This window comes from Impatiens glandulifera, unplaced genomic scaffold (assembly GCF_907164915.1).
Source record: "Impatiens glandulifera unplaced genomic scaffold, dImpGla2.1, whole genome shotgun sequence".
Lineage (NCBI taxonomy): Eukaryota > Viridiplantae > Streptophyta > Magnoliopsida > Ericales > Balsaminaceae > Impatiens > Impatiens glandulifera.
This window is the reverse complement of record NW_025919619.1, coordinates 5001-32712: the sequence shown is the minus strand read 5'-3', so window position 1 is coordinate 32712 and position 27712 is coordinate 5001. Positions and strand designations below refer to the sequence as shown.

The 27712-nt window shown below is 28.1% G+C and overlaps 1 protein-coding gene and 1 pseudogene across 1 annotated transcript; both read right to left on the bottom strand.

Moving 5' to 3' along the window:
• Positions 1 to 2251: 2251 nt before the first annotated feature.
• On the bottom strand, positions 2252 to 5028 carry LOC124918272 (G-type lectin S-receptor-like serine/threonine-protein kinase At1g11410). Its single transcript, XM_047458469.1, has 7 exons — positions 4935 to 5028; positions 4354 to 4541; positions 4071 to 4281; positions 3739 to 3976; positions 3506 to 3653; positions 3167 to 3424; positions 2252 to 2536 (listed from the first exon to the last, which is right to left on the bottom strand). Exons 1-7 carry the CDS (start codon positions 5026 to 5028, stop codon positions 2252 to 2254), a joined length of 1422 nt encoding a protein of 473 aa, XP_047314425.1.
• A 6462-nt stretch (positions 5029 to 11490) lies between these two features.
• LOC124918271 lies at positions 11491 to 17825 on the bottom strand (annotated as a pseudogene).
• Positions 17826 to 27712: the final 9887 nt, after the last annotated feature.

The following is a 27712-nucleotide window of genomic DNA, read 5'->3' as shown; positions in this document are numbered from 1 at the left end:
ATCTGGAAGGTTCATTAGTCTTCTTTTGGTTTCATATTCTTTTCCTTTTATTGTACTGCTGTTAATTCAATGTTGGTCTAGTACTACTAACATTTCATCTTTTTATTTGTTGATGTGTTTGGATTGTTCAATTTATTTGGCTCTATCTTATTAGTTACTATTTTCATCTTAATTTTAATATCACTTGCTCGATTCTTGATATTTACTATTTTGTTCAATTGTTCTTTAATGGTTTGTCTTTTGTCACTCTGATTCTCTTTGTTTAGAGTCCTGATCTTCTTTATCGTGTTGGTATGTCCGGTTTTTCTATTTTTTATACTGATTATAAGCAAGTCTTTTAGCTCCAGTCTTTAGAAGTCTTTAAGCAACTTAAGTTTGAGGAGGAAGTATTGAAGATATTAGTTCTGAGGAGGAAGTATTGAAGATATTAGTTCTGGTCTAGAAGTAGTTAGGGTTCTATTAACATTTTTTATTTTGATGGACTTCTGTTTCATTTATTTTTGTGCTTTTAATGAACTTCGTCAAATTTTATCATGTACACCAGATTATGGGTAACTTTCTAATACAAGCTTTTTGTGCTGATCCTTTACTCTATCTCTACTTCAAGTTTTTGCACACTTTGTGATGTGTTTGTTTGAGTAAATTCATTAACCTTTTACCAATAGTAGGAATGATAACCTGTAATATATCAGTTATTTTTTTCTTAGATGCCTCACCTTATTCTACTAAAATGGTACTCATGAATTTACTATAATAATCTGTCTGAAGGCCGTAGGTGGTGGTGCATTCAAGTTTGCTAATCTGTTCAAAGACAAATTCGATATTGTCTTTGACAAAGTAGATGAAATGAAATGCCCTGCTTCTTGTGCAAATTTTCTCCTTAAGGTCGGTTAATACCATCTATTTTGCAATGGTAGATGCATATAGTTCTAGGCATATGAATTGGCAACATTGTCCCTTTTACTCATAAGTTTTTCTAAATTCAAAGGTTTCTTAATATCTTTCGTTGTTTCTAGATTGCTTATTTAGATTAATTAGACTTTACTAGCTGAGAAGTTTTCAAGTAGTTATGTGTAACATATTGATGTAGTTGTTATCAAGTTTGTGGTGTTATATTCATGTATTTCTATTTCGTATAGTGCAAAGAGTCCAGCCTTGAAAACTTAGTACGGGCTTTTGTCAAGATGTTTTGACAAAGATCTTAACTCCTTATTTTTGTTTATTACACTAATTTCTATTTTTATTTATATCCGCAGAACACCTTGATTTGGAGTTGAATGATGTTGGGAGAAAACAACTTGAAGTAGTTTAACAAAATTATTGTCAATATCGGGATTCCATCTTATTAGAACTTGTCTTATTAAAGGTAGTTAATCGCCTATCCAAGGAAAGTTAAATTTTTGTTGTGGACTCATCTGACATAAAAATGGTTCTTGTTACAGTTGAAACCATTGCCAGCATTTGTGGTGTAAAAGAGGTATACATGCCACTTTGTTTTCTAATAGAAGTGCCATTACCATCATTTGTTGTTTACTTATTTGACTTGAAAATGAGAATTGTGGATACATTAACCGAGGTTGAGGAACAATTTGAGAGAATTATGGATACATTAATAGAAGCTGATCTCAAATAGCTAAAGGATCCTATGAAAGTGTGACAGAATGTATAAAATTTATTTTCATTAAGGGAAATATTTATTTGAAATTTAATGCATTTTATTTAAATAAATATAATATTATATCTAAGTCAACTAATTAATTTTCTTTTTCATTTAATTATTTAAATTTTTTTATTATCTTTGAAATGTTGTTTTATTTAATTTATAAAATAAAATAACATATTATAATATTATCTTAAAGAATGTAGAAATATAAATAAAACAAATAAAATTTTAAAAGAATTGTTAAAACAATAGTTTAAAAATAAACTAGACTTTTGGCGACGTTTAAATTACTATTACCAACGCTTAAATAAGCGTTGTTAAACGTCCTACCCTTCGGCAACGCTTAAATTAATAATGCCGACGCTTAAATAAGCGTTGTTAAAACTTACGCCCACCCTGCTTTCGGCGACGCAAGAATAAGTGTCGGTAACATCTTTAGCGACGCTTTTAAGGGTTGGCAGAGATCTTTTTAAGCGTCGCCGTTAGTCTTTTTTGTTGTAGTGTGAGGTAATAACATTCAATATAAAAAACTCATTAAATGTAATGGAACAGTTGGAAAAAAATCATCTGGCTATGATCTAAGTAATGCTAATTAAGGCTGTTTATGGAGTTCACTTTAATGTTCGTCAATGAATCCGATGCATGCATGTCTTGTCCGTTGAAGATAAACGCGGGCTGCTTTGGAGAAGGTAAAGACATATCTTTGCATAACATGAAAACAACTTCAGACATAGTTGGTCTGTCCATAGCATGTTCTTGCACACATAGAAGTCCTATGTGAATGCATTTCAAAACTTCTTGGTTTGGCCATAAATCTCCCATCCTTGAGTCAATTATATCAAAGACTTTACCTTTGTTCCATAATGCCCAAGCCTGAAAGATGGAATATATGAATCCATGATACACATTAATTAGTTGTTCTATAATTAATGAAACTATTTTAGTAGGTCATACATGTCCTATCAAATTTATCGTGTTCTCTTGATGGTAACTGGTATTTTTTCTCCCATTTATAATCTCAAGCAATATGACACCAAAGCTGAAGACATCAGATTTTATTGAATATAGTCCTTCCATGGCATATTCTGGAGACATATAACCACTGCAACATATATATCAAAATATTTTGGTGAAAATTGTGTGATGGATTAAAGGACCATACTACAAGATTATGTTAAAACACTCACTATGTTCCAACTACCCTTTTTGTATTGGCTTCCATTTGATCACCTCCAAAAATTCTAGCCGTTCCAAAATTCGAGATTTTAGAGTTCAACTCATTCTTTAATAAAATATTACTAGCTTTCGAATCTCTATGTATAGGCTATACTTCTTTTGTGAATCGTTGAGTTACAACCCCCTTTTCAGTTATTGTTCAATAACATATATATTGAGGTAATAACATTCAATATAAAAAACTCATTAAATGTAATGGAACAGTTGGAAAAAAATCATCTGGCTATGATCTAAGTAATGCTAATTAAGGCTGTTTATGGAGTTCACTTTAATGTTCGTCAATGAATCCGATGCATGCATGTCTTGTCCGTTGAAGATAAACGCGGGCTGCTTTGGAGAAGGTAAAGACATATCTTTGCATAACATGAAAACAACTTCAGACATAGTTGGTCTGTCCATAGCATGTTCTTGCACACATAGAAGTCCTATGTGAATGCATCTCAAAACTTCTTGGTTTGTCCATAAATCTCCCATCCTTGAGTCAATTATATCAAAGACTTTACCTTTGTTCCATAATGCCCAAGCCTGAAAGATGGAATATATGAATCCATGATACACATTAATTAGTTGTTCTATAATTAATGAAACTATTTTAGTAGGTCATACATGTCCTATCAAATTTATCGTGTTCTCTTGATGGTAACTGGTATTTTTTCTCCCATTTATAATCTCAAGCAATATGACACCAAAGCTGAAGACATCAGATTTTATTGAATATAGTCCTTCCATGGCATATTCTGGAGACATATAACCACTGCAACATATATATCAAAATATTTTGGTGAAAATTGTGTGATGGATTAAAGGACCATACTACAAGATTATGTTAAAACACTCACTATGTTCCAACTACCCTTTTTGTATTGGCTTCCATTTGATCACCTCCAAAAACTCTAGCCGTTCCAAAATCGGAGATTTTAGGATTCAATCCATCATCCAATAAAATATTGCTGGCTTTTAAATCTCTATGGATGATTTTGAGTCGAGAGTCTTGGTGAAGGTATATCATTCCTCTTGCTATTCCCAAAATGATGTTAAATCGCTTCTCCCAATTAAGTATATAACATTTATCTTGATCTACACCAAAGTATTATTAGTTGTATCTTCCATTGTTAGAAGACATGATATTTGTTAGAGAAAATTATTCAAGTAATAGTAATTAGTCACTTACCAAAAATGAATGAGTCCAATCCCTTATTTGGCAAGTATTCATATATAAGCATCTTCTCATGCGGTTGAAAACAACATCCTAAAAGCCTAACTAAATTTCTATGTTGAAGTTTCACTATTAAAGAAACTTCATTCTTAAATTCTTCGAAACCTTGATCGGAATTTTTTGCTAGTCTTTTAACCGCAATATCTATTCCATTCCTCAATCGCCCCTGCATTAAGTGACGAGATTTATTAAGCAATAAGGTAGATTGCAATATTATTAATTTATGGTACAAAAATACCTTATAAACAGTGCCAAAACCGCCTTGTCCGAGTTTGTTAGAAACGGAAAAATTGTTTGTGGCTGCCACAATGGTACTAAGTTTGAAAAATGAGAAATCCTCTAAAGGCTGCTTTCCTGTTGTGGAAGGTTGGATTGATGAACCGTTAGCTGGAGTAAGAAGTATTTGCCGTTCCTTTATCTTTCTCTCTGTATCAATTATCATTAATTACGTACAAATCTTAATTAATAAAAATAAAGTCATCCAATAAAATAATAAGTAAGATACTTCTTTTATATATATAGTGTGTGATATAGGAATTTACAAACTGTTTGTAGAGGGTTGTGAGCAGAAACCGAACAAAATATCTGAAGGAAGGAGCTTGAATATAATGTAATTTTTTTTCTCAACCGTTTAATTATACTAAAACCACTAAACTATTAATAAATTATATGTTTTCAACGATTTAAATATTAACTTTAAACTAATCACGATTAATGTGTTTATTGAATTGGTTTTGTATTTTCAAGAAGAAGAAAAAAACTATAAAATAATTTATATGCATAAATATTTTTGGAAAGAGATAAAGTTTACTTATTTACCTTCTCTCCTTTTAACCATTATGAACCAGAAAACCATAAGTAGGATGGCAATGACTAATGCTATAGAGGTAAATATCCCAATTATGTACGCCATTTGTTTACGCCTGACCTACCTTAACTGACCGAAAATTTGATAGAATTTGTGATTAGTGAGTATTTTGTGAAAGGTTGTTTCCTATTAGTTTTTCTTTCAATTTTGTAATGTTTTTGTTTTTGTTGTTGTTGTGTGAAAATTCTGGACGAGATCACTTGTAACTAATATAGGGATCACTAGGGAGGGCAAAACAGTCCAATTTCAAAAATAAAAAGCATGAAAGATAAAATCATATTAAAATATATTTACTGTACGCATTACTAATTCTCTTATAAAAAAATCTTTTATTTTATTAAAATTGATCAAATATATTTACTGCACGCATTACTAATTTTCTTATCAATTATTTTTTTATTTTAATACAAAAAAGTCAAATATAATTACTGCAGGCATTACTAATTTTCTTATAAAAAATACTTAATTTTATTAAAATAAATCAAATATAATTACTGCACGCACGCATTACTTATTTTCTTACAAACAAAAATCTTTAATTTTATTTAGCATTACATTATTTTTCATAATAGATATTCAACCAGTCATGTCAATAGTCAAAAATTATATAGTCTCAATATTCAATGACTAAATAAATGCCAATATTTTTAATAATACATTTCTATGCCAATAACATTATAAGTAAGCTACCAAGCCTTCAGTCTATTTAATAAAAAAAAAATTATGTTATTTAATTAAATTTATTAATTATTTTAACATAAAAATGTATAGCCCAGTAGTTTCTGATAAAAAATAATAATAATAAAGTATTTTTATTTGGTTATAAATTTAAATCTCACCCAATTTTTTTTTTTTAACAATTTATAAAATAAATAAATTAGAACAACATTATTTTCACATTTTTCACTCTGGGGCAGCACTACTGGGAGTAAGTAGAAGAATGGTGGCCCATTGCTATGTATTTCTCCAAAAACTTAATAAAGTTATAAGTTTTCAATTTTAAATCAAATATAATTAAAAATTTAACGAATAAGTTATTGAATTTAGAGTAAATAAAAAAATAATTATGTAGATTGATTAAGCGTGCTAAACCTTTCAAGAATTAGTGATTCCAGTAATTTCATTATTAGTAAACATAATTCAATGTTTAATGAATAAACTGAATGAAGTTAGACTTAATTGTACTATGTTTTAAAATGTTTTGTTTTCATTTATGAGGTATTGTTTTTGTCTAAAAAGAAAAACTCCTTGGAGAGCTTTATTTTCTTTTCATTTACTCTAATTTTATTTGACAAGAAAATTGATTTAAAATTTCTTTTCCTAAAGAAAATTAAGAATTTAAAAAATATAATGGCGCATAATAATTTCGTCTACGAAAACCAAACCGAATTCAAATAAATTTTAATTAAACCAAACCGAATCCGGTACGGATTTCGAATTAAAACCGAATTCGATTTTATTTTATTTTTTGGAATAAAAGAGATCTAACATAACTCAATATCAATTGTATTGTGGCAGGGTAACTATTTTACCACTAGACTACTAGTGCTTTTCTTTTCTTTTTGTCTTTTATTATTAAATCTTGAATTTAAAATATTCTAATTTGATTATTTTAAATTTTTGATTAAGCTATGTTTGGAAGAATAAATAATAAAAAATGAATTCGATTTTTAGTTTGGTTTTCGAGTTGAAACTCAAATTCGAAAAAAAATTCGAAAACCGTATTTGAATTCGAATTGGTTTGAAATTCGATTTGAAAACTGAAAATGAATTTCGAATTTGGTTTATTTGAATTCGGTTTATTCAAATTCAGTGAATTTAAATTCGATCGGATATTCGGTTAAGACAAAATATTGAACCCCTAATAGGGAGGATGACCTAAACTTTAGCGCAGTATAAAATAATTCAGTAAAAGCTACGTGCCACTAAATGTGTTTAATTTATTATTAAAATTTATACAAGACTTTTATAAATAATAACTCTTGTTAAAATGATAATATTTAATTAAGCCAATGTGAAGAAAAATAAACCAAATACCAATTTCCTGTAGGATCAAAATTGTTAAGTATAGATTTTCAAACACTTGTTATCCATCAATATATAGATATTTGTATTAGAAGGAGAATACTATTGGAAGAAAATAATAAAACTATGAGGCGTAGACACATGACATTAAAATGATCTCACGAGTTTGTTGTAATGCGAGGGACGGAGAAGGCTAGATTAGCGTAAAGAATGTTTCATTTGAAATAATTTTCAGTCTTTTAACATAAATCATCGATCATTGGTCTTGGTGATGGTAAGGTTGTTAAACGAGATGACTTTGACACATGTTGACGATTCCGAGACATTCATCTTATGTCCGTTGAAGATAAAATCTGATTGTTTGGGAGAAGGTAAAGATATTTCCTTGCATAAAATGAAAGCAACAAATAACATTGTTGGTCTGTCCAAAAAAAGCTTTCTTGCACACATAGAAGTATTACATCTTGTTGAGATTTATGCAGAAGATTAAACTTACCTTATTTAAGATCGATTACAAACGAAGTTAAACTTAAAGTTAAGACTTAAAAAGAGATGGTAGAGAGCAAGAAACGAAAGAATAATTTATGTTATTATATATGTTTTGTTGATGAGATAATGACCCAATCGATGTATTTATACATAAATTTAGGAAGCATCCCTAATTAGCAAAATATAAAACTACAATAATATTATATACTTTAAATAAACTATTTCCTAAATATATAATATCTCAATATCTATCATAATATTCTATATTTTACATAAAGTATTTCCTAAATATATAATATCTTAATATACTCCCTTCAAGATGGACATCTTGAAGAAAAGTTTAAATCAAAGATGTTCAAATACTAGAAAATCGAGAGGTTTCGAGAAGTTAGCTGAATTCCTTGCCTTCTTGAAATTTGCTTAACTTGAATTCCCAATAAATATTGTTGAATGTTGTTCAACTTTCTGATGTTGATTTGTCTTTCTTCTTAGCATTTAAAAACATTGTGAATTCTTTGTAAATTGTTGGGAGATGATCCATCATTAGAATTGAATCATGAATAATGGATGTTCTCACATGAATCATCTAGGCCTTGTTTATTGTTTTTGTCGATTGGGTTAATTATCCAAGTTTTTACGGTTGCATCAAACATCCTCCAAAACGTTGTTTTTTTTAAGATTCTTAAAAATCTTGTAAGAATAGTCAATGAAAAATGTCTTCATTTTCGTTAGTAGACCAAGACCAAGTCGAATATTAGTACTCCATTCGAAATAGTTTAGTTGAGTAAGAATCATTGATGTGAGAACAACTAACTCTTCTCCATGTAGATACAAATGATCACTCCGATCACGTTTTTTTTATACGTCGTTTTTTTAAATCGTGTTAATTTTCGTTCGAATTGAGTTAGAATTTTGATTAACTGTTGTTCGACAACAATTTCTATCTTAAAAATAATTGATATATCTTGAGATTGATCAACTATATAGTTGTTCTAATAATATAGAGTACAACTTCCCAATAAGTCATATATATTTATTCGAAAATTGAGATTATTGTTGTATAATATATGCAATATTATTTGTTCTAATTTAGATATAATCATATTTTAATAAGTCTCATCAACTTATTTGATTTATGGATATATTTTGATAATAGTTTGATATCCCTGGGTTCATAAATAGATTTTTGCAATTTTATATAGTTTGATATCCCTAAAAGGGTTAATGGTTAGATTTCTGCAAAAACAAATTATGTAGTTTGATACCTTCCATGAGTTCATAATTTAATTTTTGCAATTTTTTATGTAGTTTGATAACCCTCAATAGGTTTATAATTAGATTTCTATAATATTTTATACAGTTTGATACCCTCAATGAGTTTATAATTAGATTTATACAATATATACCCCTCAATGAGTTTATAATTAAATTTTGTAACATTTCATACAGTTTGATATACCTCTCAATGAGTTTATAATTAGATTTATGCAATATTTCATGCAGTTTAATACCCTTAAAGGCTTTATAATTAGATTTTTGCAATATTTCATACAGTTTGATACCCCTGGATGGATTTATAATTAGATTTCTATAATATTTCATACAGTTTGATACCCTCAATGAGTTTATAATTAAATTTTGTAACATTTCATACAGTTTGATATACCTCTCAATGAGTTTATAATTAGATTTATGCAATATTTCAGACAGTTTAATACCCTTAACGGCTTTATAATTAGATTTTTGCAATATTTCATACAGTTTGATACCCCTGGATGGATTTATAATTAGATTTTTGCAATGATACTTCTCCATAGGTTTATAATTAAAAAAATTCAATATTTAATGCAATTTGGTACTTCACGCAGTTTGATACTCATAATCATATGACTTTTAGCAGATTTACAAATTCCATTGGGCCAATATCATTGATAAATACCATTGGTATTATTTGAAATTTTGAGACAATGATTTTTTTTAAAAATAATTCCAATGTCTTTGATTTTGATTTAAAATCAATGGATCTCATCAGTATCCATAATAATATTATTTTCATTACATTAATACCATAAGCATCATGTTTAGTTTTGAAACCAAAAAAGAATTTTATAATTCCAGGGTCTTTGATTTATTTTAGAATCAATGGATCGTATGAGTATTCATAATTTATATTTTTTTTTACAATAATGTCATCGACATCATGTTCAATTTTGAGAACAAGAAAGAATTTTGCAATTCCAACGTCTTTTATAGAAATTTTGAATCAATTTAAATTTTATTTCTGTATTGTCTCCCATATCATTTTCAACCATCAAAATATCATCTCCATATATAAGTAAGACGGTAATTTTTGATCTTATGTCTATATGTATATAGACAATGATCATGTTCTGATTTTCATTAATTTGTAACTCAGTCACTAAATATGTATGCGAGTCTTTATTAAAATGAAGATATTGATATATTATCATTATTTTGAGGACTTTCAGTATTTTTCTATATTTTAATAAAATGTCACATCTCTAGATGTCACTATTTTATTTGAATAAATTTGATATTATATATATAATTTGTTTTTGAAAGATATCCTACAAATATGCATTTGATTTATTTATGTTCAAATTTCATTTTTTTTAGAATTATTATTAGACATATAACATAAAATCTAAAAACCCTGAGAATTTTATAAATAGTTTCATATTGTTCAATACGAGGAGTTTTCTAGTTTAAAACTTGCTACTTCGGTTAAATATTCGTTTTTATTATTATTTTTATTTTTACAAACCCGTGTTCTTGTGGGTTGTAAACACATATTCTTTAGTGAATAATTCTCAATTCATTAAAATGTGGTGTATACTTAGAATTAACAAATTATGTCTCATTATCATTTTAAACTATTTTAATACTTTTTTTCATATTGATTTAGATTAATGTGAGATTTTTCTTTTAATTTATCAAAAAAACACTTGTTTTGTTTTTGTAGGAGAAATATTAGTGTTCATCTACTATAGTTAACATAAAAGATGTATTAGTTAATAAATCGTGTTTATAAGACCTTCTACATCAAGTTGTATGAGATAAAAAAACGTTTTCTACCATTAAAGTCCTATTATCACTTTTCATTATTTTAATATTTAAGTAAAATTGGTTTTTTAAATACAAAACACAAATCTTGATTTTCTTGAAAAGAAAAAATTAATATAAATCTAGTATAATCATCAATATATATGTTTCTCTACCTCTACAAATATTCATATGGATCAAATCAAAACAATTTATATTTCTAACTTAATTAATAATTCTATTTGATTCATTTGTCAAATAAAAATTATTTTGTTTTTAAATTTGTGTGAGTTACTAGCTCCAAATCTATTAGTTTCGTTGTGTTGTTTTAGTTAAAACATTTTTGTTCATACTCTATTCTAAAGAAAACAAAAAATATTAATCATAGTTAGAAGACTTACTTGAATTCTTTAACAATTTTTTTTCAATCTTCTGAATCATTCTTTAAACATCTTGTAATCATCCGTAGTTTATTGATCATTATTCTTGGTTGTTCTTGATCGATTTGTTTGATGATTCGTCTTCGTTAATAAAGTTAGTTTTACAAACTTCTTCTGATCCGTCTAGTAAGTCGTTGAAGTCAAATGTATTGTTTTCCTTTGTAACATCGCTCTAATACCATGTTGAGATTTATGCAGAAGATTAAACGTACCTTAATCTAAAATCGATCACAAACGAAGTTAAAGTTAAAGTTAAGACTTAAAGAGAGAGCAAGAAACGAAAAATAATTTATGTTATTATTTATGTTTTGTTGATGAGAATTGATTACCCAATCTATGTATACATAAATTTAGGAAACATCTTTAATTAGAAAAAATATAATATTATAATAATAGTATATACTTTAAATAAAGTATTTCCTAAATATATAATATCTCAATATCTATCATATAATATTCTATATTTTACCTAATGTATTTCCTAAATATATTATATCTCAATACATCTCAAAACTTCTTCCTGTTTCCATGAATCATCTATCATCGAATCAATTATATCAAAGACTTTAACTTCGTCCCATAATGCCCAAGCCTGAAAGATGGAATATATGAATCCATGATACACATTAATTGGTTGTCTTATATTTAATGAAACTATTTTAGGATCGTATACAAGTACGATCAAGTTAATCGTTTTCTCTTGATGGTAACTGGTATTTTTCCTCCTATTTATAATCCGAAGACATCGGATTTTATTGAATATAGTCCTTCCATAGAATATTCTTGAGACATATAACCACTAAAAAATATATGTTAAAATAATATTTTGATGAAAATTGTAAGATGGAGTAAAGGAAAATACTATAAAATTATGTCAAAACACTTATGTACTATGTTCCAACTACCTTTTTTGTATTGGCTTCCATTTGATCACCTCCAAAAATTCTAGCCATTCCAAAATTTGAGATTTTAGGATTCAATCCATCGTCCAATAAAATATTTGATACTTTTCAATCTCTATGAATTATTTTGAGTCTAGAGTCTTGGTGAAGGTATATCATTTCACTTTCTATTCCCAAAACGATGTTAAATCACTTCTCCCAATTAAGTAGAGAACATTTATCTTCGTCTACACCAAAGTTTTATTAGTTGTATCTTCCATGATTAGAAGACATATATATTTGTTAGAGAAATTTATTTAAGTAATAATTGGTCACTTACCACAATGAACGAGTCCAAACCCTTATTTGTCAAGTATTCATATATAAGCATCTTCTCGTGCGATTGAAAACAACATCCTAAAAGCCTAACTAAATTATCCTAAAACCGATAATTTTTCCATTTTCAACAAAAAGGGAGAAGGCGGGTTTGTCTCAGTTTATAAGGTTTTTTTATATAATAAACATTTTTTTAACAGTTAATATTTGAAGACTCGAATTTATGATAATGAAGATATGAGTTATTATGCGCAACAATTTACGTTCTTGCTTAATCAATTTTGTCACTTTGTGTAGGGACGTTAAAGAATGGATTAAATATTGCAGTTAAAAGGCTTGCGAACAGTTCAAATCAAGGAGTGGAAGAATTTAAAAATGATGTTTTTTTAATTGTCAAACTCCAACATAGGAATTTAGTGAGGCTCTTAGGATGTTGTGTTCAACAAAATGAGAAAATGCTCGTACATGAATACTTGTCAAATAAGGGCTTGGACTCTTTTATATTCGGTATGTGACCATTTACATTTATTTTACAAGTTTAACTATCTATAATGTTTTTCTATACCGACTAAAGGTTAAGTACTAATAAAATATGGATGCAGATGAAGATAAAAGTTCTCTACTTGATTGGGAGAAACGGTTTAACATCATTTTGGGGATCGTAAAGGGAATGATATACCTTCACCAAGACTCTCGATTGAGAATAATCCATAGAGACTTAAAAACTAGCAATGTTTTGTTAGATGATGGGTTGAACCCAAAAATCTCAAATTTTGAAATGGCTAAAATTTGTAGAGGTGACCAGATGGAAGAAAACACAAAAAGAGTAGTTGGAACATAGTAAGTGTTTTGATATAATCTTATATTATTGTGTGCTTCAAATTTAAAATGATTTTTTACCATAATGTTTTCATGATGTAATTTGCAGTGGTTATATATCTCCAGAATATGCTATGGGAGGATTATACTCAGGTAAATCTGATGTATTCAGCTTCGGTGTTATATTACTCGAATTTATAAGTGGAAGAAAAAATACCGTTACTATCAATCAAGAGAACACGATTAATTTGATTGGACATATATGTTTTACTAAATATGTTCCTAATTATAACACAATTAATTGATGCTAATATCATGAAGTAATATATATATCTTATTATTTCATTTTTCAGGCTTGGGCCAAATAGAAAACAACATCCATGATTTGGCCCAAGCCTGAAAAATGAAATGATAAGATATATATATTACTCCATGATATTAGCATCAATTATTTTCACAAAAGGCTCACAAACAGCCACAACAAAAATAAACAAATAAATTACCGAAAATCTATAATCACAAATTCTATCAAATTTTCAGCTTAATATTTGAAGTCGCAGCAGCTGTCAGTGAAGGTCAGGCGTAAACAACAAATGGTGTAAATAATTGTGATTTTTACCTCTTTAGCATTAGCCATCTATTTACGGTTTTTAAAGTCAATCAGAACACTTACATTGTTCCAACTACCCTATATGTATTTGCTTCAATTTTATTGCCTTTAAAAAATCTTGCCATTCCAAAATCCGAGATTTTAGGATTCAACTCATTATCTAACAAAACATTGCTAGTTTTCAATCGAGAATCTTGGTGAACATAAACACTTCCCTTTGCAATTCCCAAAATGATGTTATACCGTTTCTCCCAATTTAGTTGAGAACATTTCTCTCCGTCTACATAAAAATATTTAGTTGTTAACTTTATATTTGCTTGATTAAAATGCGATAATTTGGTCACGTACCGAAAATGAATGAGTCCAAGCCTTTATTCGGTAAGTATTCATATACGAGAACCTTCTCATGATGTTCAACACAACATCCTAACAACCTCACCAAATTTCTATGTTGAGGTTTGGCAATTAACGAAACTTCACTCTTAAACTCTTTCACGCCTTGATGTGAACTTTTCGCTAATCTTTTCACAGTAATCTCTACCCCATCCTTTAAACATCCCGGCATTAATTTAAGTAGTATATATACTGAATGGAAGCCAAGTATCTCGATCCTCCTCATCCGGTTCAGACCCTGTTTGGTCGGACAATGTCAACTCAGCCTCAGGGAATCAGTTTTCTTGTCAACTTTGGGATACAAGGAACTTGAAATTGGTTAAATAATGTTATTGCCGTAGAAATATATTGGCATTTATACGTCATTAACTATTCACGTGACTATTTGAATATGATTTCTCATGCAAAATAAAATTAAAGATTTACTCACAATTATGGTCCTTATTTAATGAAAATCATTTAAATATTACATTAGATTGTGTAAACGTAATTATATTCGTTTACACGAATAATATACATATATTTTAAACAACTACATTTTGTACATAAAAGAACCCACATTAAATATGACTACTAGACTTTGAAGCGTTCCATTATTGTCATATAGTTGAAGTTTTCAAATATACTTGTTCTACTTTGAATTATATTAGAATGCTTCTTCTATAGGGAATATTTTTTTCAATAGAGAAAAAATGGTATTAATCATGGGTAAAATACCTTACCTATGCAAACCTAGTTTAATACAAGTCACGATAAAAAAGAAGATAATGATCAGTTAATTAAGTGAAAATATCTATCAAATCTCAAAGAAAAACAGGTCTCAAATAAACTTTAGGTTCCAAATTGAGACAATCAAAATACTTATAGGTCAACTTGAGATTTAAAATTCTTCAAGTTCGCAATAGAGTAAAAAAAACTCGGTTTTGAGCTGGATAAAATTGTGTTTGAATTCTTTTCTTATTTTCATGTTTTGTGAGTTTTTTTTTTTTAATTTTTTTCTCGTATCATATTTTTTCGTTGTAAATAAACAATTCTTATCATTTTTTTTAATATACATGGACTATTTTTAAAAATAAAAAATAAATTTAATAAACAAGAGAAGGACGTAAATTATTGTGTCAACAAAATCAATTTTCTTTTCTTCTTAATATTATTTTCAAAAAGTCATTTTTTATAATAATTTAATTTCAATTAAATGTGTATCTTGGTGTATTGGGTGAAAGATATCAAGATTAGTTATTTTTCTTGTTTGAAAATAAAAATTTATTAAACTTGAGACTTTATAGTTATAAATTCTTACATTTACTATATTTGGATCATATTCATCTCAACAACCAAAAATCCAACTCCAACTGAATATGAAGCAATGAATCACCCAACATTGGATGAATAATCTTAAGGAACACGATTTTGTTATCCGGATAATAATTGCTATATATTTTGTTTCCACTTATAGTATATAAATAATAAGACACCGAAGTTGAAGACATCAAATCTTATTGAAAAAAGTCCTCCAATTACATATTCTGTAGACATTTAACCACTGAAAATTATATCATTATTGTACCTAAAAGTATACTACTATTATAAGATTGTGTCAAATACTTATTATGTTCCAACTACATTCTTTGTTCTAACTTCATTTTGTCGACTCTAAAAATTATAGTCATTCCAAAATTCGAGATTTTAGAGTTCAACTCATTCTTTAATAAAATATTACTAGCTTTCGAATCTCTATGTATAGGCTATACTTCTTTTGTGAATCGTTGAGTTACAACCCCCTTTTCAGTTATTGTTAATTAACATATATATTGAGGTAATAACATTCAATGTAAAAAACTCATTAAATGTAATGGAACAGTTGGAAAAAAATCATCTGGCTATGATCTAAGTAATGCTAATTAAGGCTGTTTATGGAGTTCACTTTAATGTTCGTCAATGAATCCGATGCATTCATGTCTTGTCCGTTGAAGATAAACGCGGGCTGCTTTGGAGAAGGTAAAGACATATCTTTGCATAACATGAAAACAACTTCAGACATAGTTGGTCTGTCCATAGCATGTTCTTGCACACATAGAAGTCCTATGTGAATGCATCTCAAAACTTCTTGGTTTGGCCATAAATCTCCCATCCTTGAGTCAATTATATCAAAGACTTTACCTTTGTTCCATAATGCCCAAGCCTGAAAGATGGAATATATGAATCCATGATACACATTAATTAGTTGTTCTATAATTAATGAAACTATTTTAGTAGGTCATACATGTCCTATCAAATTTATCGTGTTCTCTTGATGGTAACTGGTATTTTTTCTCCCATTTATAATCTCAAGCAATATGACACCAAAGCTGAAGACATCAGATTTTATTGAATATAGTCCTTCCATGGCATATTCTGGAGACATATAACCACTGCAACATATATATCAAAATATTTTGGTGAAAATTGTGTGATGGATTAAAGGACCATACTACAAGATTATGTTAAAACACTCACTATGTTCCAACTACCCTTTTTGTATTGGCTTCCATTTGATCACCTCCAAAAATTCTAGCCGTTCCAAAATCGGAGATTTTAGGATTCAATCCATCATCCAATAAAATATTGCTGGCTTTTAAATCTCTATGGATGATTTTGAGTCGAGAGTCTTGGTGAAGGTATATCATTCCTCTTGCTATTCCCAAAATGATGTTAAATCGCTTCTCCCAATTAAGTATATAACATTTATCTTGATCTACACCAAAGTATTATTAGTTGTATCTTCCATTGTTAGAAGACATGATATTTGTTAGAGAAAATTATTCAAGTAATAGTAATTAGTCACTTACCAAAAATGAATGAGTCCAATCCCTTATTTGGCAAGTATTCATATATAAGCATCTTCTCATGCGGTTGAAAACAACATCCTAAAAGCCTAACTAAATTTCTATGTTGAAGTTTCACTATTAAAGAAACTTCATTCTTAAATTCTTCGAAACCTTGATCGGAATTTTTTGCTAGTCTTTTAACCGCAATATCTATTCCATTCCTCAATCGCCCCTGCATTAAGTGACGAGATTTATTAAGCAATAAGGTAGATTGCAATATTATTAATTTATGGTACAAAAATACCTTATAAACAGTGCCAAAACCGCCTTGTCCGAGTTTGTTAGAAACGGAAAAATTGTTTGTGGCTGCCACAATGGTACTAAGTTTGAAAAATGAGAAATCCTCTAAAGGCTGCTTTCCTGTTGTGGAAGGTTGGATTGATGAACCGTTAGCTGGAGTAAGAAGTATTTGCCGTTCCTTTATCTTTCTCTCTGTATCAATTATCATTAATTACGTACAAATCTTAATTAATAAAAATAAAGTCATCCAATAAAATAATAAGTAAGATACTTCTTTTATATATATAGTGTGTGATATAGGAATTTACAAACTGTTTGTAGAGGGTTGTGAGCAGAAACCGAACAAAATATCTGAAGGAAGGAGCTTGAATATAATGTAATTTTTTTTCTCAACCGTTTAATTATACTAAAACCACTAAACTATTAATAAATTATATGTTTTCAACGATTTAAATATTAACTTTAAACTAATCACGATTAATGTGTTTATTGAATTGGTTTTGTATTTTCAAGAAGAAGAAAAAAACTATAAAATAATTTATATGCATAAATATTTTTGGAAAGAGATAAAGTTTACTTATTTACCTTCTCTCCTTTTAACCATTATGAACCAGAAAACCATAAGTAGGATGGCAATGACTAATGCTATAGAGGTAAATATCCCAATTATGTACGCCATTTGTTTACGCCTGACCTACCTTAACTGACCGAAAATTTGATAGAATTTGTGATTAGTGAGTATTTTGTGAAAGGTTGTTTCCTATTAGTTTTTCTTTCAATTTTGTAATGTTTTTGTTTTTGTTGTTGTTGTGTGAAAATTCTGGACGAGATCACTTGTAACTAATATAGGGATCACTAGGGAGGGCAAAACAGTCCAATTTCAAAAATAAAAAGCATGAAAGATAAAATCATATTAAAATATATTTACTGTACGCATTACTAATTCTCTTATAAAAAAATCTTTTATTTTATTAAAATTGATCAAATATAATTACTGCACGCATTACTAATTTTCTTATCAATTATTTTTTTATTTTAATACAAAAAAGTCAAATATAATTACTGCAGGCATTACTAATTTTCTTATAAAAAATACTTAATTTTATTAAAATAAATCAAATATAATTACTGCACGCACGCATTACTTATTTTCTTACAAACAAAAATCTTTAATTTTATTTAGCATTACATTATTTTTCATAATAGATATTCAACCAGTCATGTCAATAGTCAAAAATTATATAGTCTCAATATTCAATGACTAAATAAATGCCAATATTTTTAATAATACATTTCTATGCCAATAACATTATAAGTAAGCTACCAAGCCTTCAGTCTATTTAATAAAAAAAAAATTATGTTATTTAATTAAATTTATTAATTATTTTAACATAAAAATGTATAGCCCAGTAGTTTCTGATAAAAAAAAATAATAATAAAGTATTTTTATTTGGTTATAAATTTAAATCTCACCCAATTTTTTTTTTTTAACAATTTATAAAATAAATAAATTAGAACATTATTTTCACATTTTTCACTCTGGGGCAGCACTACTGGGAGTAAGTAGAAGAATGGTGGCCCATTGCTATGTATTTCTCCAAAAACTTAATAAAGTTATAAGTTTTCAATTTTAAATCAAATATAATTAAAAATTTAACGAATAAGTTATTGAATTTAGAGTAAATAAAAAAAAAAATTATATAGATTGATTAAGCGTGCTAAACCTTTCAAGAATTAGTGATTCCAGTAATTTCATTATTAGTAAACATAATTCAATGTTTAATGAATAAACTGAATGAAGTTAGACTTAATTGTACTATGTTTTAAAATGTTTTGTTTTCATTTATGAGGTTTTGTTTTTGTCTAAAAAGAAAAACTCCTTGGAGGCTTTATTTTCTTTTCATTTACTCTAATTTTATTTGACAAGAAAATTGATTTAAAATTTCTTTTCCTAAAGAAAATTAAGAATTTAAAAAATATAATGGCGCATAATAATTTCGTCTACGAAAACCAAACCGAATTCAAATAAATTTTAATTAAACCAAACCGAATCCGGTACGGATTTCGAATTAAAACCGAATTCGATTTTATTTTATTTTTTGGAATAAAAGAGATCTAAAATAACTCAATATCAATTGTATTGTGGCAGGGTAACTATTTTACCACTAGACTACTAGTGCTTTTCTTTTCTTTTTGTCTTTTATTATTAAATCTTGAATTTAAAATATTCTAATTTGATTATTTTAAATTTTTTATTAAGCTATGTTTGGAAGAATAAATAATAAAAAATGAATTCGATTTTTAGTTTGGTTTTCGAGTTGAAACTCAAATTCGAAAACAAATTCGAAAACCGTATTTGAATTCGAATTGGTTTGAAATTCGATTTGAAAACTGAAAATGAATTTTGAATTTGGTTTATTCGAATTCGGTTTATTCAAATTCGGTGAATTTAAATTCGATCGCATATTCGGTTAAGACAAAATATTGAACCCCTAATAGGGAGGATGACCTAAACTTTAGCGCAATATAAAATAATTCAGTAAAAGCTACGTGCCACTAAATGTGTTTAATTTATTATTAAAATTTATACAAGACTTTTATAAATAATTACTCTTGTTAAAATGATAATATTTAATTAAGCCAATGTGAAGAAAAATAAACCAAATACCAATTTCCAGTAGGATCAAAATTGTTTAAGTATAGATTTTCAAACACTTGTTATCCATCAATATATACAACGGCGGAGTGACGTTGGGCTGTAGCCCAGTCTAAATCTTTTAAAATATTTTATATATATATTTAACATATATAGCCTTGTCCAATTGGCTTTTCAGCTAAATAATATACCTGAGGTCAGGTGATCACACCCTGGCCTCACCTTTTTTTTTATTCTATTATAATTTTACACAAAATCAGGTGATCAAACCCTTTATATATGTAATAATAGTATTTATAAAACTACATTTATATAATAATTATATATTATTATTTTTATTAATTTGAATATAATTAATAATAGAAATGATTTAAAAAGGGTAAAATATAAAGATTAAAATAATAATTTATATAAATATAAGGTTAAAATAGTTTTTATATTTTTTAATTTTAAACTATTTCAAAAATTTATAAAAAAATATAAATTAATATTAATAAACAAGAAAAGTTAAGTTGATTTGGTTCGGTATTTAAATAAATAAATTGATATATTATTTATTCTTTTAAAATGATTTATATGCATTAATATTTTATAATTCTAATTCTGAGTGTTTATTCATTTACCACAATTTTATATTTTTATTTTTATTTATATTTTTTGTTTACTTTTTATCTACATTCACATAGAAATTAGGTTGAAATTCATTAATTAGACTTGTATATTTTTTTATTTTTTATATATTTAGTTTTCAATTTTGTATTTTTATTCTTATTTATATTTTTTGTTTACTTTTTATTTATATTAACACAAAAATTAGTCTGAAATTCATTAATTAGACTTGTTTTATTTATTTATTTATATATTTAGTTTTTTATTATTTATGACTTAATTAATTTAACTTCTCATTTTATTTTAATATATATTTTTTTAAATAGAGTATTCTTATATTTTATTAGGTTTCGTATATTTATTTTATTTTAGTAAAGATATTTTTGGAACTGTTTAATTAATATGTTTACTTATTACTCATATTAGTGTAATACATAGGGGAGGGAAAAATTATCAATATTAAAGGTATATCGAAAATACTATACCGCAATATATCGAAAATATCAATTTTTAAGGTATACCGAAAAAAAAGTAAGGTATGATACCATGTCGAATTTATTAGTACGATAAAGGTATGAGATTTTTAAGATTTTGTTATATCGAGATATACCGAAATACCGAAATACCGAAATAGTATTTATAAGTTAAAATATATATATATATATATAATACTTATAAGGAAATAATTAAATATATTTCATATTAATTTAATTATAGAAATATAATTTTTGAATAATATCAAAATATAATTATACTGTAATATTATTCAATATATGCAATCTCTACTTTATGCATGAGATTGATTTTTTTTAAGTTAATATGTTTTTTAGGTATCAAAGGTATAATATCGATACCGTACAAAAATTAAGGTATACCGAAATTAAGGTAAGATAAATGTATGAATTTTTTTTATATCGAAATCAAAGTATACCGAAATCAAGGTAAGGTAAATGTATGCATTTTTTGCATACCGAAATTTTAAGTAAGGTATAAAGTATAGATAAAACACTAAGGTATACCGTACCGACCCACCCCTAGTAATACTTATAAAATTTTCAGCCCAGTGAAAAAAAAAATCCTGGATTCGCCCTTGAATATATAGATATTTGTATTAGAAGGAGAATACTATTGGAAGAAAATAATCAAACTATGAGGCGTAGACACATGACATTAAAATGATCTCACGAGTTTGTTGTAATGCGAGGGACGGAGAAGGCTAGATTAGCGTAAAGAATGTTTCATTTGAAATAATTTTCAGTCTTTTAACATAAATCATCGATCATTGGTCTTGGTGATGGTAAGGTTGTTAAACGAGAAGACTTTGACACATGTTGACGATTCCAAGACATTCATCTTATGTCCGTTGAAGATAAAATCTGATTGTTTGGGAGAAGGTAAAGCTATTTCCTTGCATAACATGAAAGCAACAAATCACATTGTTGGTCTGTCCAAAAAAAGATTTCTTGCACACATAGAAGTGTTACATCTTGTTGAGATTTATGCTGAAAATTCTCTCAAATCGACTGTACCAGTCTCTTCCAACTTGGAATCACAATCTGATGTCTTCCCAACACAATCTTTGTAGAGAACCTGTTCATTGAAGATAACATTTCTGCTACGAATGATCTTCCGCTTTTGATTATCCCAGAAATGATAACCAAACTCGATATCACCATAACCAATGAAAAAACATTTATTAGACTTTGGATCAAGCTTGCTCCTATCACATTCATTAATATGAACATATGATAAACAACCAAACACTTTCAAATAAGAAAGATTTACCTTTTTATTGCTCCAAGCTTTTTCAGGAATTCTGAATTCAAGAGGAATAGAGGGTCCCCTGTTTATCAAATAGGCAGCTGTATTAATAGCTTCTGCCCAGAAGGTTTTAGGCAGCCCTGCATGCAATCTCATGCTTTTAGCACGCTCGTTCAATGTTCGATTCATTCGTTTAGCTACTCCATTCTCTTGAGGCGTTCGAGGAACAATCTTCACCATACTGATCCCATTCACAGCACAATACTATTTGAAATCTGAATTAATATATTCACCTCCGTTGTCGGATCTCAAATACTTAACTTTCTGATTTGTTTCATTTTCAACCAAAGCCTTCCATTTCTTGAAAATAGCAAATACTTCAGATTTGTGCTTCATAAAATATACCCATACCTTTCTTGTCGAATCATCTAAAAATGTCACGTAGTATTGTGATCCGTCAATAGAAGAAACATGTGCAGGTCCCCACACATCAGTGTACCAACTCTAGCCTTTCTTTCTTGAGCTCCTTCCCAATTTTTAAGAAATTCACCCGTTTCTGTTTTCCAAGAATGCAGGTTTCACATAACCGATGTTCAACAGACTTCAGTTCTGGAATCTGCCCATTCTTCAAAAGAATTTTCATCCCTTTTTCGCTCATATGGCCCAACCTGCAATGCCACAACTCACTGTTCTTCGACTCATCAACTACAGCAACAACTGATTCTCTGCAAGTTGAAGTCGTGTATAACGTTCCAGTTTTGTGACCTCGAGCAACAACTATTGCTACTTTAGTCACCTTCCACGCACCATTTCCACAATTGAAATTGTGACCTTCTTCATCAAATTGTGTAACAGAGATTAAATTGCGCATTAAACCTGGAATGTGTCTCACCTTATTAATCTTCCAAACATAACCATTACCATCTTCAATTTGATGCCCCCATGCCAACAATATCTAGTGGCTCACCATCTGCGAGATAAATTTTCCCACAGTTTCCAGCCACATAATTCTCCATTAATTCTTTGTGGGCAGTGGTGTGGAAAGACGCTCTCATGAGTCCAAAACCCATGAATCTATCGTGCTATCAACAGACAGAAGTAACGCATCAGTGACAGATTATGTAACAACGTTGGCTGTATCATTTTTATCATCATCATTTTTCTTCGGTACTTTGCAGTTCCTCTTTAAATGACCCTGTTTACCACAATTCCAGCACTCAAATGTCCGCCCAGACTTGGACTGACTTCTTCTGCTCCTTGACATATATATGCTCTTACCTCGGTTGAAATTTCTATAATTACCTCTTCCCTTATTTTCCACATTCAGAGCAGAACCTTTGAATGTTTCACCAGAATCAATTTTACGAAGCTCTTCAGCAAGAATACGATCCCTAACTTCAACAAATTTCAGTTTAGCATTTCCAACTAAATTACTAATTGTTGCCCTCATAGGTTCCCAACTATTTGGTAGAGATGCTAACAAAATCAGGTCACTAACTTTATTCCCCAAATCAATCTCAACATATAGCAATTGATTTACAATTGTATTGAATTCATTCAAATGAGTAGTGACAGAAGTATCATCAACCATTCTTAAGTAAAATTGTCTTTTCATTAAGTGTACCTTGTTGTTAGCAGATGATTTCTCATACATATCAGAAAGAGATTTCATCATACCCATGGTGGTCTTCTCCTTTGCTACATTATGAGCAACTGTCTTGGCTAGCTTCAATCGGACAATTCCCAAAACTTGTCTATCAAGGAGTTTCCATTCAGCTTCATCCATCTTCTCTGGTTTCTCACTCAAAGGAACATGAAGCTTTTTTCCATAGAGATAATCTTCAATCTGCATTCTCCAGAAGGCATAATCTGTCCCATCAAATTTTCCAATCCAATGTCCTATACTGTTCTCACTTGCCATTGTTTCCAATGCTCAGATCTAGCCTAGCTGCTCTGATACCAGTTGTTAGGATTTGTATCTCCCAAATCCGACCTGCTTGAAAACAATCTATAAAAACACAAGAAAGAAGAACACAAGAACACACAGATTTATAGTGATTCACTCAAATTGAGCTACATCCACTTCAGCCACCACCAGATTTACTATGAAGAAGAATGAATACAGAGTTTTTGCCTCACACTTTATCTCTCTATTTTGTCTCCACAATGTAAACCCTTAATAATCACATATTTATAGGGTAACATTCAGGTAATAAACCTAAATAACTTTGGTCAAGCCCAAAACCAAAAAAAAACCAATAAACTCTAATTAACAATGTAGTTTATTATAAGTGTAGACTCCATAACTCAACAAGGGGAAACCAAGTATTGGTCGGATAATCGAAGTTATGCCATACGACGGACTCATCGTGGATTAATTTCAAGTTCTCGGTGTCCAACAATTGACCGGAAAACTGATTCCCTTTAATGGGTTGTTGACGGTTATGGTGTCTAGAGAGTTGCAGTATCAAAAAAAAAAAAAAGAGAGAGAAGCGCCACAAGAACAAGAATTGAGAATCTCATGATTTAATTTTAATTTTACAAATGGAAAATGAGAGAACCTCCTTTATTTAAGCAAGTTAATTATTAAATGTCAGTCTTGAAAATTCTTGACCAGATCACTTTTAACTATAAATCAAAGTGGGCCTAATTTGACTAAAAGAACACGTTTAGTAAACAATTTAAATAATAAATCTAAGTATAATTTAAGACTTCATTCATGTTATTCAGTCTAATCTAATAGCTATAATAATTAAAGTTTATTTAAAAAGTTAAAATAATAAATAAAAAAATAAAAAAAAATAAATAGTCGTTAATATAACTTATGTCGTCAATAATTTTCAGATAATTTTATTTTTATTTAGCATAACATTATTTTCTCAAAATCGACATTCATCGAGTAACGTAATAGTCAATGACTATATATATGTGTCAATATTGTGATTTGTGAACCATATATTTATTATCTTCTATATATGACAATATATAACATTATTTAATTAATTGCTCATATTTCGGGTAGAAGAATAGTCGTCGATGGCTATGTATGTATGTATGCAAAGTAGCCCATTAATAATCTCTTTACAGTTGTTTTAGGATAAGTTGTCGTTTATAAATAAATAAAAATATAATTAAACATTTAATTTTATTTGACAAAAAGTTTTGATTCCAATTTTCTTTTCCAAAATAAAAATAAGTCTTTAAAAACAAGATATAATAGTGTCGCATACTATAAATATAGTGTCGCAATGACATAAACTTTAGCGACGTATAAATTGATTCGATAAAAGCTATGTGCCACAAAATGTATTTAGTTTGTTAATAAAATTTATACAAGATTATTTTATAAATATTTAAACTTTTGTTGAAATTATATTATTTAATTAAACCAATATGAAAGAAAAATAAACCAAATTAATACCAATTTTCAGTGGGATCAAAATTGTTAAGTATATATATTTTCAAAAACTTGGTATCCATCAATCTATATATATGTATTAAAAGGAGAATACTATTGAAAAAATAATAATCAAACTAAAAGGTGGGTTGATCAAAGCTCTTCCATACTACCGTTTCTTCTCCATGAACCAATTTCAAGTTTCCTGTATCCAACAGTTGACAAGAAAACTGATTCTCTGAGGCTGAGTCCGAGGAGGTTGAGTTGACATTGGCCGACCAAACAGGGTCTGAACCGGATGAGGAGAGGATTACAAGGTTTCTATTCCGTCCAGGGAGAGAACGCCGGAGGAATCAGGAACAGGGTTGTCTCTGTTGGCAACCCAAACGACGGTTTGGTTGGAGAATAAGTACCAAATTCGGTCTAGTAGTTTTGTTAACCGTATCAAATATATAAGAAAATTGAACGGTGAAAAAATCATGTCCAATGATAGACTTTTGTTCATGGTTAGAAATAAGGGGTCAACCCACAATCCAACCCAAGTATCTATTTATTCTCACATATATCCAAATTAACCACAGCTCTCGACCCGGCAATCCGACACTTTAAAAATTAAGCATCATTATATATATATATATATATATATATATATATATATATATATATATATATATATATATATATATATATATATATATATATATATATATATATATATATATATATATATATATATATATATAGATTAATTAGTTAAAAAGTTGAACTTATATTGTTAAAATGTCACGCGTTTATCAAATTTTGGGTTGAATTTTAAATTTAAAGTGTCATTAGCCTAGTTGGTTAAAAGGTTATATTTGTTTTGTTATGTTGCAAGTTCGAACCATACCTATAGCATTTTTAATTTTATTTTTAACCGTTTTAAGTTTATGGGCGGGTCAACCCACAATCCGACCCAAATATCCATTTACTCTCACATATATCCAAATTAACCACAGCTCTCGACCCGGCAATCCGGACACTTTAAAAATTAAGCATTATTATATATATATATATATATATATATATATATATATATATATATATATTAGTTAGTTAAAAAATTGAACTTATATTGTTAAAATGTCATGCGTTTATCAAATTTTGGGTTAAATTTAAAACATAAAGTGTTATTAGCCTAGTTGGTTAAAAGGTTGTACTTATTTTGTTAGGTTACAAGTTCGAACCATACCTATAGAATTTTTAATTTTATTTTTAACCGTTTTAAGTCGACCCGGCAATCCGGACACTTTAAAATTTAAGCATCATTATATATAGAAAATATATATATTATAAAAAACAATATTGTAGTTTTAATATTATATTTGGTATAAAATATTTTCACGAGTAACGATATAAAAAATCGTGAAAAAAATTACGGTCTCGTACGATGCACACGGATAAAAATATAAATAAATTTAATTTAATAAAAAATAATAAATATATATTCAATGTTTAAAATTCTTAATAAATCACGAATAATATATTAAAATAAAAAATATAACGCTCTCATTCCACATTTTATTCACTTCAGTAAAAATAATTTATCTTCTCACATAGTTGTACTTGTTTTGTTAGGTTGCAAGTTCGAAACATACCTCTAGCATTTTTAATTTTATTTTTAACCGTTTTAAGTTTATGAGCGGGTTAACCCACAATTCAACCCAAATATCCAAATTAACCATAACTCTCGACCCGACAATCCGAACACTTTGAAAATTAAGAATCATTATAATTATATATATATATATATATATACATATACATATATACATATACATATACATATACATATACATATACATATACATATACATATACATATACATATACATATACATATACATATACATATACATATACATATACATATACATATACATATACATATACATATACATATACATATACATATACATATACATATACATATACATATACATATACATATACATATACATATACATATACATATACATATACATATACATATACATATACATATACATATACATATACATATACATATACATATACATATACATATACATATACATATACATATACATATACATATACATATACATATACATATACATATACA